We start from the raw sequence: 14,287 nt of genomic DNA, 5'->3' as shown, positions 1-14,287 counted from the left end.
TCGGTCCCGCAACCCATCTCCGCTGCTCGTTATCTCCAACGCGAGCCATGTTCTCCTACCCCTGTGCTTGGCTTTTCAGCAGATCGTGGGGGACTGCAACGGACCGGCTGTCCCGAGCATTATGACGCCCACTTTCTTGGTATTGTTGCCTATGTGAGAACAGCTTAGCTGCTATAGCCACGCCCCTTGAAGTCGCCGATACTTAGCAGGGCACTGTTGCAAATGCTACGCTGCAATCTCATTTCGGGTCCGCTATTCTTATCTATTGTTCGACAAATTTTTGAGTACTGCTAGTCTCTCGATAGCTCGCCCCGCTTTGGGGACGCTTCCTCCGAGCATACGCCTATGCCGAGCCGACAGAAATTTCTCGCGCCAGCAGGACTGTCTCTGCAATAAACATGGCCTCGGAGATTCTCGGAACGTTTTATGCTGGAGTTGGGGCTCCGCTCAATACTACCTCGGTGACGTCTTAGCCGCTTCTGGACCTCCGATATGCAAGGTACGCCTTCGTGGAAGCTTTCATGGAAGCACTGTCCTTCCACACGGCACAAAGTACTAGACCCGAAACCTCTGATTTATGCCGACGTTCTCCCAACACACGTTTCACTTGTGAACAGAACGGTAAAACGTTGACTGAAATGCAGTTTCATGGTTTGTTAGCCGACCTTCGATCTAGTTTCCAGCCATGTGCGACAGTTGCTTAACGTCGGTCGGAACGTAAGATTCCAAACTGTTTGTGCCGTGAGACCATTGCTGCAAAGGTTTTGCGTTCTCGTCGCCCAACAAGACCTGACACCAGACTTGAGTCTCCAGGGTACCTCCGGTGCATCATACTGACGTGTTGCACACCTTTGGAAGACCACGTTACGCGTCAAAATCCGCAGTGCCCGATTATATCGGTTGATCCACGGTCGGTCTCTGGGGCCCCGCACCGTTGGCAGTGGCTCATGGATCGAGACGAGGCGACGGCGATCCAGGGGCTTATATCAATGACATCGCCACTCATCAAATCCGACATTCTCTGCTCACCCCTAAAGTAGCGATCTTGGCCTCCGTTACTCGACGTCAGGCTTTCGTTGTCGACGATGAACGAAAGATCCAACACTAGAACGGCTCCATGTACTCTGCCAAGCCTTGGTGGCAATCTCAGTGCACAGATGGTGGAACGGCTTACGAATGCTGCATATTGCTCGGGGCGTTGTATGTAATAATGGCGAGATGGGATGTCCTTTAATGCAGTCGACCAGCTCGAACGACTGCCTATGCACATGTCGATCCTACGTCAGGCTACTATCTCCACAAGCCCGCAAAAAGATCGACCTTGCAAGATGCGGCTGCGGCGCTCGACAAACTCAATATTTCGACCCTTACTAGTATTGGACGCGAGACCAGCCCACACTCTTCTGGCATTAACGCATCATAGTAATCCATTATCACCCCCTCATAGATCTTCGCAGCTACGATCGTAATTTCTGGGGATAATCAATCGGATGCAGCCCGCGGATGAAAGGATAGTGTTGTCGATCTGCCTCTAGTCCCGGGGAGATTCTCGTCGCGCCAGGATGATCGCACTTTCTGAGACCGGGGTTAACATATATCATACTTGAACTATCATGAGACTCTTAGCTGTATAAAGATCATGATCAACGTATAGGGTGATTCATGGCGGAACTTTCCAGGCGCGAGACGGCCGGGGAAGGTCGTCAACCGACAGAATGGGACTCTTTGTGGTCACGATCATATGATGTACAGATTTTGATGGCGGTAGTCCCAGTTTGTCTGCCCACCATCTCATGTGCATGTCTACGCTTGAAGTCACATTGGAAGTAAAATATGTCGGGTCCACGTTGTGCCTTGTCTTAGTGCACGAATACACTGATGCAGATATGTGGGTAATGAGCGACTGTCGTTTATCTGCCCACGCAGCAAAGATTCTCGTCTCGTCTCGTGTCTATGCTGTCGTACAAGCAATCCATCTAACGCCAAACGAAAAGAAGATGATACCGGAGAGAATCTACGAATCTGCGTACATGTATATCCTTACTAACGATAGGGGACGTAAAGTCGTTCAGCAGAAAGTTACACATACACCGACTATCACGCCAAGTTTCTGCCTCAGCTTGACACTGAGCGGAGGCCACTGTACCAGAGTTGATATGCCTTTGAACATGAGAAGTGATATGCAGTTGCCTAACATACAAAATGTCCATGTAAGAACAATGCACAGATTGTATGCGGACTTGATGATCATCTCTGTTGCAATAGAAACATAGGTTTGAACTATTTGCTTCGATGAACAGGCATGACTGTATTATACACCCACGCGTTTTGTTTCTATATATTGAAATTTAACATCACTCTTCACCTCTGTGTCAACTTCATGCTCCTTTCTCGGACATTATTATGGCCTCTTAAATGTCCCCTTATGAGAGTCGTACAACCTGAACTAGGGAACGATGAAGTTGTGAGACATTGCAAAGCGATTAGACGCGTCTAGCCCGAAAGTGTAATTGAGATTCTTTGCAGGTCGGTCTCGATCGTTTTAAGTAGACGCGTAGTAAGGTCATACAGAGAATCTCGTGTCAGATTACGAAGTATACATGCCGGCAAACTCTTCTGTGTATACATGGTGTTGTAGAGAGATAATCAAAACTTCAGCCTTCATCACAGCGGCGCTTGCGACCAAATCTCTTCTTGGTCGAAATCCACTACAGCATACACCATGTACAACAGTGTACAATGCCAGCCTTGCTCCTCACCTTTATTCCTTTATTCTCCGGATACGGTTACCCGATCTATAATCCCGTTACGTACGCATGCCCTCCCCCTCCACACCTCCTTCTACAGACGAAGACATAGTATCGAGCCGAATCTCTAAACACCAACATCAGGATCAGTACCACGATCCCCACATTAGGCGTCCAAGAGAAGTGAAGATCTTGCTCCCCAGGCGGCTCGGTTCCCAGTACACCGAGTGACAATCGCGAGCTAGGGCCGCAAATGCCGTCTGTTTACACAACCTCCGCCTCTATCAAGGAAAAAGATCAACGGCAGGCGATAAGAAGTAGTGCCTTTGCGGAGAAGCGTGGGGAAACAGTGACATCGCAAGGTTAATACTAAAGCAAGAACGTTCTGTGTCTGGCGTTAAGCGAGGCTCTGGTTGCTGTGAAGCCGATGCTATGCGTTGAAGCCGTGGCTGCTTGGTTCTGGGATGGCGCAGCAGATACTGATTATTGTGGAGAGCGTGTAGAATTCGTGTAGCTCATTGGTGACAGGAAAGAAGACCTAAGGTTCGTTCATACATGCGCTCTTCGCGATAGAGCAATGTACTGGATGTCCGCTTACTGTGAAGTCGAGATCGAAGATAGGTGCTTCCCCGGTGAATTCGTGTAGTTTGTTTGTGCGACTGTGGGGTAGTCAAGTGCCATGGTATAAGTGGCTTGCTATAATACCATTGCCGCACTTTAGCAACCTGCTCTTGCGGTCTTCTCCTATCACGTTGTCAGGTGGTCTCACCGTGTGTGCATCCACATGCATCCGGAACTTGAAACGAGCAAGCTTGTGGCAGACCCCCACGCCTGGTCGACACACCAACCCCGCTGACCCCGGACTCGCGAAGCGTCGAGCCATCATCATCCAAAAGAAGCACGAATTCTGCCGGTGAGGAACCCAGGGCTTTGGGTCTGCGGGAGCTTCCCCGATCCCTGTGCGTAGCGTGTGTGCACCGAAGGTCTGGGGTGACGCATGCACGTGTGAAGGCTGATAGGTTTCTTATTGTGGAATATGAACTTGCTTTTTTTGCTTTTCGTGGATACCGCTAGTGTGGCAACGAAACCCCCAAGGCTCTGCGTCTAGGCCTGCTCCAAGGGATGACGGATGCGGAGCAAATTTACCGCCGGAAGAATACATACATGTCCGAGCTGAATTATGCGAAGAGGAGAACATGGAACCATGACGCGAAGAGACACTTTGTTGCTGATGTCAGAGCGCTTCGAATGCGGGCGGGTTAATGCGGAGACGGGTGTGGGTGTTCTCCATCCCAGGGTGTCTGGATAACCCCACACGGCTGAATAGCGAAACCCGTCTCATGGGCTCACGGCCCTGTATCATCGGTCTGAATGTGAGATCTCATCTTGATTGGAAAGCTCCGTCAGTCTGGGTATCTTGTATACGACGAGTAATTGGAGACATACGAGCTTACCCCAGATGTAAGCAGAGCTTCCCCGATAAGCAACGCGCGTCGCGACAAAGTAAAGACATGGCAAAACTTGGCTTCGGCCGAAGTGTAAGGCGAAATTATTCTTCTGGAATCACACTGCAGATGTCCGTATTACTTTCTTCTTGTGGCCCTCTGCAACGACATCTAGGCGTTGTCCTGCAGCGTTGTCCTCGTCAACAGGCGCTTCATCCATCATCAACCCCTCAGTGGCGACTTCATCGTCTTCGATCCAGCCATAGAGCTCGTCGGAATTTGGCTCTGCATCGGCATGCTCATCGATCTCGGCGAAAGGTCTTTTGGGCGGTCGGTCTTCTTGTTGGCCATAGATAGGGGTTGTGATATCGTCGGCTGCTACGTTCATGTCGCAAAGACCAACCTGTATAGCGTCAGCGGGAGATGACCACAAAGGACGTTGGAGCGCATCTTGTTAGATGAGGGCTCTGCAGGTAATGTATTGACGCACATGGTCGATGGTGAAGGGTACCACGTTGCCCACACCCCCTTCTTCTGCCAGAGCTACGCCATTCGCCTTGACTAGGCCAGCAAACCGGGCTTTCTGTAACCTGTCGGCGTCTGCCTTGTTTCTGGCTTTCCCGTGCCGGAGCCAATCTCTAAAAAGAACCAGACGAGTGGAAATGCCATTCTCCCATTCAACACCTGATATTGCGGGTACCAACAATGCGCGCGAACCACCACGGATGCGTGTGATGGTCTGGCTTGTGATTAGGAGTGCACTGTCGTGCAGCGCAGCAAACTTAGTGAAGGTGGCTATCAGTTGATTTATGACAGTGTATCGGCGTCCTGCAGCCCACCGCGCCTGATCTGTTTTATTCCTGGGAATGCGGTCATCAACGTTGCGGGGGTAGGCGTTGTCGACGAGGGTCGCGAGAGAGTCGATGACAACCAGGCTAGTATTTTGCGGGGGGAAGGTAGTGGGGGCATGCACGAAGAGGGCCAGGAGATGTGCAAGCGTTGGCACAGGAATGTAGTGGAAGTGGCTACGCAGTTCCTCTGGGGAGACGTCGGACGCATCGGGGCGTGAAGTGAGCATGTCCTCGACGCGCTGCTTGACCAGAGGCGCACCAGCAGCATCTGCAAGCAATTAGTCGTTGTGTCCAATAACCAACGCTGATATGTACACACCGAGCCACACTACTCGCTGGCGCTCGCGCAGGGCAGAAACTGCGGCCTGTATCCTTGATGCCTTCAGCCACCGTCCCTCTAGAAGCCGTGACGCAGGCACATTTACCCAAATGCTGTCTTGCCGACTCCTGACGGGCCGAAGACCTCAGTCACCTTCCCACGCATGTATCCGCCCGAGACATGATGGCCCGGTAGGCTCGGTAGGGCGAGGACCTTGTCGAGCTGAGGCACGCCCGTCGACACAGTGCGAGCTCCGCGGGCATGGAGGCTCTGAAGGGCTTGGGATGCCGAGACAGTGGGCAGTCTATCTGCTGCAGTGTAAGCCTTCCGATTGATATGTGCGAGGGAGGCAGTTGCGTACGCGACGAGGGGGGGAGCTGCGATGCTTGCTGGCTAGCCATAGTGTGTCGTCTTGTGTCGTGTCGTGGCTTGCGATTGAGTCTCAGCGGCTTGACTTGGTGGTGCAACAGTCTCGTGATTTCGCGTTCACGCGCATGACGTCTCGCGTTTCTTGACGTGTCCTGTGCGGAACGGGGTGGACGAGAGGTGTCGAGTAAGGATGGGTGGTGTGGTGTCCAAGTTATTTCGTCACGAGCAATAGCGAACCGCGGTTCATGACTCGTACGCCCTCTCCCTTCGTCATCCCATGCTTTCTCACCATTGCACCCATCTTGTGTCAACAGAGTATACTGCAACACGGTCTCGAACCACCTGGTCCTTCATACTTATACGAGAACACCTGCCTTCTGCGTCCTAGCGTCAACCAATTTGCTTGGACTTATACCTTGGCATGTTTTCACGATAAGAGCTGCTTCCTCAGGCTTATATCCCCCTTGTGAACACGCAACACTTCCTTCCTCCGGAGACGACGTGAACATCTACGACACCATGGCGCAAAATGTTGAGCACATGCTCATTGCTGCCAATGACATACTGCAGGAAGCAGGCATCAACATAACGCTCCAGACGATCCTCATCACGACCGTATCATGTATCGCACCTGTGATACTTTTACTCCTTCTTGCCACCCTCAAATCGCCAGCATCACTGCCATCACCAGCCGGCTGCAGGAAACTCGGAATCCGAGGACGCAGCAACCTGGAAGACCAGTACTCGAAAAGATATGCCAAGGGCGGCGACCCCACCCCACAGAAGCCATGGACAGTGAAGGCTCTCTTTGTCTACCCGCTAAAGTCGGGCGCACCTGTCGAATTGGATAAGAGTGATATCGATCGTACAGGGCTGAAGTATGACCGCCAATTTACTCTTGCCCAACAAGTCACGAGTCTGCCTACGCTTGACGGAAAGGTCACAAGTGAATGGCACTTTATGACCCAAAGAAAGTTCCCTCGCCTTGCTAAAGTCGAGACTGAGATTTGGGTACCTGACCCTTCGGCTAGAGGCTACAAAGAAGATGGAGAATGGGTAAAGAGCGATGGATGTCTGATAATTCGGTTTCCTTTTTCTCCCGACACGGATTTCACTTTGGAAGGCTTGATAAACTACGGAAAGATTATGTTGGCGAAATTGGGCCGACAATCGGAGCCGACACTGGAGTTTAGAGTTCCGTTCAACCCTCCACAAGAGAGGATAGAGAAAAAGGGATATCGAAATGAAGTCCTGCGCATCTGGAAGGACAGCCCAGTAGCACTCAACGTTAGCTCGGAAATTGACCGCGAGGTATTCGAGAAGCTGAGGTATACTCTCGGTGCGGCAAATCCAATTGCGCTGTTTAGGATTGATGCAAATGCTTACCGAGAGGTACACAAATGTGCGCCTAAGAAGGAAGACGTTGGGTTTGAGACGGTCATCGGAATGCATGACTCGGTACGTATAGACCTTGCCAACAGCCATATCCTTGGACTACCCATGGGCATACACCAAGCTCATTGCTAATCATCTGACAGTACCCTGTTCATATCCTGAACCTCGCCTCTGTCCACGACGTAGCATCTAAGCTTCCCAATCCCTCCTCCGATTTTGGGGAAATCTGGCAGCGGCATCTTACCCTCCTTGACGCCTTACGCTTCCGCGCAAACATCTATATCACTGGACCCCCTGCTTTTGCTGAGGATAACTGGAAGAAGGCGAAACTTACTTCATCCGATTCTACATCCTCCCTAGACATGCACATCTCCTGTCGGACAACAAGATGCAAATTGCCAAACGTTGACCAAAAAACCGCTATAGCCGACAAGAACGAGCCATTGACCACATTGAGGAGTTACAGGATCATCGACCAAGGATCCAAGAATGCCTGTTTGGGTATGCAAGTCACGCCATTGGATATGGGAACCGTCGCGGTAGGCGACAAGATCGAAGTGCTAGAAACTGGGAAGCATTTCTTTGATGGAGGCGAGGGAAAGAAGGTTGATGGTTGAGCGGTTTCAGAAGCCTTTAGGAGAACAAAGCTCGTTCGCAATACAGAAAATTGCCCTAGTAGACCCCTCACATAAGCCTCTCATCATCTCCGATTCGTTCGCAGCACGCTTTACCCTACCCGTGCTGATAGCTTCTTAGATCATTAGCCATCCCCATTTTTTCTCCCACTCTTCTTCCATCCTCCAACCACTCGGATCCCAACACGCGCACCCTATGTCGATAGTAAAACTTGGCATAGTAAAAAGATCCTTGCATAACTCCTCTTCATCCACCACACCTCTTAGTCTTATCAAACTATCCCGCATTCGTGGAAATGGTAGCCGATCGATCCACCGTGGGTGCACAATCATCTGTTGTAGCTCTGTCGGATGTAGGGGCAAAGGGATATGCGGCTTTGGCATGGGTGTGCGCGAGGAGTATGATATGGCGCAGGTGATGCCTTGGATATCGCCGTTCATATAGAGCGCAGAAAACACAGTCAAGGGGGTGGAGATTTGAATAAAAGGAGATAGAGTGGCGTATGGTTCTGAATACAGTGTGTAATTTGGATTGGAGACAAGTATTTCCGACTCTTGGTTAAGTTCGCTAATACGTGACTTGTTGGAGTAACCAGGTGATGGCAAAAGTGAGTTTGAAGCACTAACAAGTGCGAGTGAGTTATGATCATCCTCAATTGGGGCCTCCAGTGTTACAAGGGCCCTTGGAGATGTTGGGTATTGGTCTTGGGGCAGTCGCGCTACTGACAGTCTGGTATCCAGCTGAGCTTGTCGTAATCGCTGCCCTGTATCTCGAGTTAGTATCATCATACTACACATGCGGCGATTCATACATACGTCGCGCACGTTGTGCTAATCGGTCTTGTATTTGCTTCCTCTTCTTTGCATCTCGAACATTTCTCCATTCATCATCCTTGGGGTCTGTTCTTCGTACCATGTTGTGATACTACGCAGTTTCTAGCGTTGCTGGTATGACCTGTCTTTGCTGGAGTGTACGATTGAACAAGAGTTGGCTAGAGTGGTTCGATAAGGCGTCCATCATGCTTACAAATGGAAGTATAGGCAACAGGTCACTGCGCCAGTTGGCGTAGGCCTCGCATAAAACACCATTATATTGAAGGACCGGAAAACTTGTCACTGAGGTCTGTATTATGCATGATTGATCTCTAAAATCCTTGCGCACATTGTTCTGCAAGTCTGTCGCGTACAGAATCGAGCTTCAGAAGATAAATTGGGGCTGTTTTTCATATCTGCTCAACAAGAATGAACATATCTTGTTTTACAAACCACAAGCACAATCCTGACTATTAGCTGATTGGAATGGTCTGCGTATCCGTGGACACTTGAGCATGTGCTGATTGCTGCATTAGAAAGAGCGATGCCCATCCATGACATACATCGTCTTCAACCTTTTGTGTACCACTCTAGGTCATATCGGCAGACTGAGTATTTCAATCTACTTGGTCATCGGAAGTCTACGTTCACAGGGGGACATGACGCAGCGATGGGCAGATGGAAGCCAGCCTTCATAACGTCCAAGACTAGGTACGGCGCTGCTTAGTCATCGTTGAGGCATCCAACCCCTGCCGTGTCTTTTCGGCATTGCTCCTACTCCAACATTTCGAACCTCTCGCAATCGCTTCATAACTTCACGTTTAGCATCCGATAACGGTTTTGCAAAAGGACTCGTCACCCCTACGTCTCAATGCGTTATCAGCCCCTCAAGAATGTTGCCAACCACTTATGACGGCTGCACAGCCTGTTGGGGGCCAATATGGCTTCCGAGATGTGAGGCTGAGTTCTCACGCGCATCTCTGGGTGCGACCGACCCCAACCAGAGCAAACTGGTGCCTTATACATCTGGACTGATCTCATGCTCCTGACATCTTTCGCGTCAAGCCGCGCGTCAGACAATGATGCGGCATGGCGGATCCATTATCCATTACTGCTAGTATTATCACGCTTCTACACGTCTCTGTTCAAGTGACGGTGCTGATCAAACAGTTTCGCGATGAGGTTGTGGTCGTGGATGCGACGCTTACGGGCCTTCTCGACGATGTGAACGGGTTCCAACGCGTACTGGAATCCATGAAAGAGACAATCGAGGAAAACAACAACAAAGAAACTCTACAAGCGACCGGCCATGTGGGTAGTCACTGGAAGAATCTCGCGCGCTCGCTAGAAGACGGTGCGGACGCTTTACAAAAGTTACATACCACCTTAGACGGGGTCAACAAAAAGTCATCGATATTGGATGCACCACGAAAGCAGCTTAGGCTAAAGAGTGCCTCTGAGCAGATTTCTCGATATCGAGAACAGATTCAAACATCTCACACAACGATTCAACTATCGCTCAGTACAATTATTCTGTAAGTGAGTTCTCCTGAGGACGTTTGTTACCCCGCTCTCAGCCTCCTCCATGCCATCACGTGGCTGCTATCACTGCTTATTCCACTTGTGTTGGAGCACGTAGTGCAAACCAGTATACCCCCTAATGCATAATGTTCGTTTTGTGGCTCTCATACTGACACAAAACTCAGCTGGAATCAAGTGACTTTCCAAAGATCGACCGAGATGATACCAGACAAGGTTGTTCCAACACTGGATAAACTGTACGATGAATTTCGTACGTTTGGTGCTCTTCTCAATACAAAGATCGAAAAGCTTCAGCATACAGTTACAGACCAAAATGACCCAGACAACTACGAGCTTATGTATATGAACAACTTGCGGGAGTGCGTTCGCTCAGCCGCTGATGTCGTCTCAACTGCATCGACAACGCTCAACGCAGAAACAAGTGACAAGATTTCCGTCAAACATGGCTCTGATTTCGGGGACGTCTTTGTCAAAGATGCGAATGAACCCATGTTACGTTGGTTCGCCTCAAACACCGTGTATGAATTCGAAGATGTGGAGGCACCTCTACCCGCTCCATCAGAAGCTAGCACAGGAGATGCGCAAACAGAGTATCAGTCAGATAGCGACTCAGATATAGAGAATGACCTGATCAGGTCTCTTTTCAACGAGGGTAGAAAAAGGAAGGACATTGGTGATCTAGAAAGTGCGGTTCGCTATTTTCGAAACTGCCTCACGAGGCTGTCGTCGAACACTAGCTACACATCTCTGACCTCAGCAAGAAGTGCAGCAGCATGCGGGGTGTCGAAAACCGACTTACTCGAATGTCTCTTCGATTGCTACTGTCTTCTGGAAGCGTGGAGCAAAGCGAAAGCAATCATGAAAGATAAGCTACTCATCACTGAACGCCAATTAGGCAAGAAAGATGAGCTCTATCTACGAGATACTCTGAGGCTAGCCGAGCTCATGGTGAAGAACGGCGAATACGTCGAGGCGCACCTCCAGGCACGGCGATCACTGGGAGGATTCAGGAAACTGGGAAAACAGGGAGGTAGTGGTTACGAAGAATGCTTGGACTTTTTGATTCGAATCTGTAGCACTGAGGGAAAAGTGGATGAGGAAGAGGCTTACACAGCTTTGTTGGCAAGCCACGAGAGGAAGACCAAGCGATCAGCTCCATCGCCCGAGGTTATATCGCTGTCGCACGTTAGCCCAAAGTTTCAGTCAGCTTCCGACCCGGTCTTAGAGGATGTCGCTCAAGCAGATTTCGAAGTTTCAGAGCAAGTGAAGGAGACGCTGGATCATGTGCATGTCTTGGAGAGTAATGGGGTGCCACTGATAGACACAGAGGATTCGAGTGTGCTTTCACCTGGTGAACTCCAAGTTCAGGATCAGACCGTGCTGCAAGAGGACCCAGAGCCTGTTACCGAAAGAGACAAGATTACATCAGAACAACAGCCCTCGTGTATCTCCAGACCTTACTCACCTACGGAGGATCTAAGCGTTCGTCTGGATTACGAGACGAAATCCCTGTCTAGTCACAGTGTTACATCGTCGGAACAGCACGCTATGACTTTGGCGTCACAAGAGCAAGTATGTATGTTGCACAAGCCGTCTGATATATGCGGGCTAAGTGTCGTTCCGCAGTTACCAACTATGCTGACCCCAGTGGACTTTGGAGATATTTCACATCTTGAGGGTTACGGGGCTCAAATCGCAGCTGCTGAGTTCATTTGTATGCTATACCGAGCTGCAGCAAACGAAGTGACAGAGAAAGAGTCGAGGAACTCAAGAAAGGATGCTGAGTTCCTAAAAGCATGGTGTAATCTGTTCCACGGCCGAGATCCTTACTACTTCTCTGAATGGCATGTTGAGGGTTATTACTGCATGATCAAGATCAATGATACGCACGGCTGTACGGTTTCGGGCCACGAGACCGAACAAAAGGCAAAAGACGCTGCTGCCGCTAAAGTGTGTGAGATGTATATCTCTCACGCCGACGAAGTACTTACGCTGGACAAAATGACGCGACGCGATCCTGGCTCTGACAAAGAAGTTTTTATCCCGCAAAATGACCACGACATTGAAATACTTATGGGATGGGGAGAGGAAACGGATGCATCATTCTATTCCCCGGTTACAGATACGAACATACCTCATATTACCATATCAGCAGAAACAGACGAACTTCCTACTGGTAATGGCGAGGCGGCGACACCTACCTCCGAGGAGTCAATAAATCCGTCGAAGGTGCAGCACAATGCATCTGATTCCAAAATATCTTCCAACCAAGTGGCAGGACAAGGGTTTGTCGAGAAGTTTCTAACAAGGTCGTACGCCGCATTAAGAGGCACGAGAGCACATCACAGCGCTGTCGCAAGCGTCTCGACGATTCCATCAAACGATAAGGAACCCCAATGGACTCCTGGTGATACTCATCTCTCGACTTCTGCAGAGGTATGTTTATATTGCGATAAGGATCTATCTGAACTCCCCTTTCCTTCGCAACGTAGACACAGAGACGGTGCATGTACACTGCATACCTCGAGGAGAAGTGTCTCGAACCCCATGAATGTCAGTTCTTCTTCAGACTTATCTAGAGACGATACCTCAACCCGTCTCATCAGTAACATCGACGCGACCACTTTTCCATCTCAATCCTCACAGTTCCAATACGTCGGGCAGGAGACGATTACAACAGTGTCTCCTTCGGCAGTTCAGCCTTCCTCCTTGGGCAACTCTACCGCACCGGAAGGCACATGGGCGTGTAATGAATGCAAATCAGACCTTCTTCAGTACATGAGTGAAGGTCGGTGTCGCTCATGTTTTGCCAACAGAAACGATTATTCTCCCAGCTCGACCAACGATTTTGCGCGTCTACCATATGATCGCCACCAGACACCGTTGAATTTCCTGAACTTGAACGCACCAAAAGGTGCAATAACACGACGGAAGGTGATACTACTAGGAGATACATTATGTGGTAAAACATTCCTCGCAAGTGCATGGAGTCAAGGGGATGTTCCAGAAGAAGACACACCTGTGATGAACCACTTCATCAGATCGACAAAGATTAGGGATCGTCAAATCGAGCTTGTCATCTGGGATAACACCGGTAGAGAGGGTTACGAGATGATGCGCCGCCTTTCATACGAGGATGCGCACATAGTATTGATTTGCTTCGACATCAGTGATCCAGATTCGTTTGAAAACATTGACTATATGGTATGTTCAGATAAGCGCCAAAAGTATGAGTAAATTGGGACTGACGATACTAGTGGAGCGTTGAAGCGAACGAATACCTCCGCGATCTACCCAAGATACTCGTTGGGTGCAAGAAAGATCTCCGGAATGACAACGCGAAGCTCGACAGCCTACGCCGTCAGCACTTCATACCGATATCTCCATATGCTGTAAGTCTGGATCGGTAGGATGTACGTCGCATACTAACCCTGGATGCAGGCTGACCGGCTTGCAATAAAAATACAAGCCCTAGCGTACTTTGAAACATCGGCCATCAAGAAGCAAGGTCTCTCAGAGCTCTTCGACTACGTAGCTGAGGCTGCCTTGAGAACGGTTCCAAAGTCCAAGACAAGTGGTATAAGAAAGGCTCTCTCGAGGGGAATATAGGCTTAGTACTTCGAGCTAGGATGGTGCCGAAAGTACTCTTGTGACCTATCCTCACCAGTTACTGTGTACTATGAAGAGCCACAGGAGCACGATTAGTGCTGCAAAGTGTCGGGATGATTAGATAGCGACATGGTCATCATATCAGCATTATTTGCGTTCAAACACAGACATTTCTTCCGAGGAACAATCTCGTGCGCACGGCTTGGCCCTTGGGAGATGTTTCACAAACTGACTTGGTTCTGCAACACCTTGAACCTACCGGAGATGCCAAAGTACTAAACGATTTTATGGCCTAGCGAACAGGTTAAGCACAACAAGGAGTATAAACTTCAGCCACATGCTACGTGAAGCAACAGACGAGCTCACCAGGGACGACTTGGCCGGCACTTTACGTTTAGGGATCGTTAAGCTATGCATTCACCTGAATTGTCTAGCAGCTCTCACAACTGCATCACCTGATACTCGTTTGCTTATGGCGATGATTCAATGAAGCCTTTGTAGAATCAAGTTGGGTTGGAGGTGGATGTCGATTTGCCTTCGTGTTAATGGATGAGTATCACCG

The 14,287-nt window shown here is 49.7% G+C and overlaps 4 protein-coding genes across 4 annotated transcripts; 2 read left to right on the top strand and 2 right to left on the bottom strand.

Moving 5' to 3' along the window:
* Positions 1–4,310: 4,310 nt before the first annotated feature.
* On the bottom strand, positions 4,311–5,763 carry AA0111_g1891 (hypothetical protein; the record flags this gene model as incomplete). The annotated part of the gene is made up of 5 exons (XM_028647601.1): positions 4,311–4,595; positions 4,683–5,311; positions 5,363–5,415; positions 5,469–5,670; positions 5,724–5,763. The coding sequence occupies 5 exons, from the start codon at positions 5,761–5,763 to the stop codon at positions 4,311–4,313; spliced, it is 1,209 nt and encodes a 402-aa protein (XP_028510695.1).
* A 487-nt stretch (positions 5,764–6,250) lies between these two features.
* Positions 6,251–7,743, top strand: AA0111_g1890 (hypothetical protein; the record flags this gene model as incomplete). Its single annotated transcript, XM_028647600.1, has 2 exons — positions 6,251–7,189; positions 7,270–7,743. The coding sequence occupies 2 exons, from the start codon at positions 6,251–6,253 to the stop codon at positions 7,741–7,743; spliced, it is 1,413 nt and encodes a 470-aa protein (XP_028510694.1).
* Positions 7,744–8,413: 670 nt separating this feature from the next.
* Positions 8,414–8,677, bottom strand: AA0111_g1889 (hypothetical protein; the record flags this gene model as incomplete). Its single annotated transcript, XM_028647598.1, has 2 exons — positions 8,414–8,525; positions 8,574–8,677. The coding sequence occupies 2 exons, from the start codon at positions 8,675–8,677 to the stop codon at positions 8,414–8,416; spliced, it is 216 nt and encodes a 71-aa protein (XP_028510355.1).
* A 986-nt stretch (positions 8,678–9,663) lies between these two features.
* AA0111_g1888 (hypothetical protein) lies at positions 9,664–13,725 on the top strand (the record flags this gene model as incomplete). Its single annotated transcript, XM_028647597.1, has 5 exons — positions 9,664–10,109; positions 10,281–11,688; positions 11,743–13,320; positions 13,374–13,508; positions 13,558–13,725. The coding sequence occupies 5 exons, from the start codon at positions 9,664–9,666 to the stop codon at positions 13,723–13,725; spliced, it is 3,735 nt and encodes a 1,244-aa protein (XP_028510356.1).
* Positions 13,726–14,287: the final 562 nt, after the last annotated feature.

Source organism: Alternaria arborescens, assembly GCF_004154835.1.
Source record: "Alternaria arborescens strain FERA 675 chromosome Unknown contig_3, whole genome shotgun sequence".
In the NCBI taxonomy this organism is placed as follows: Eukaryota; Fungi; Ascomycota; class Dothideomycetes; order Pleosporales; family Pleosporaceae; genus Alternaria; species Alternaria arborescens.
The sequence above is the reverse complement of the archived record's forward strand: the minus strand, read 5'-3'. Positions and strand labels throughout refer to the sequence as shown.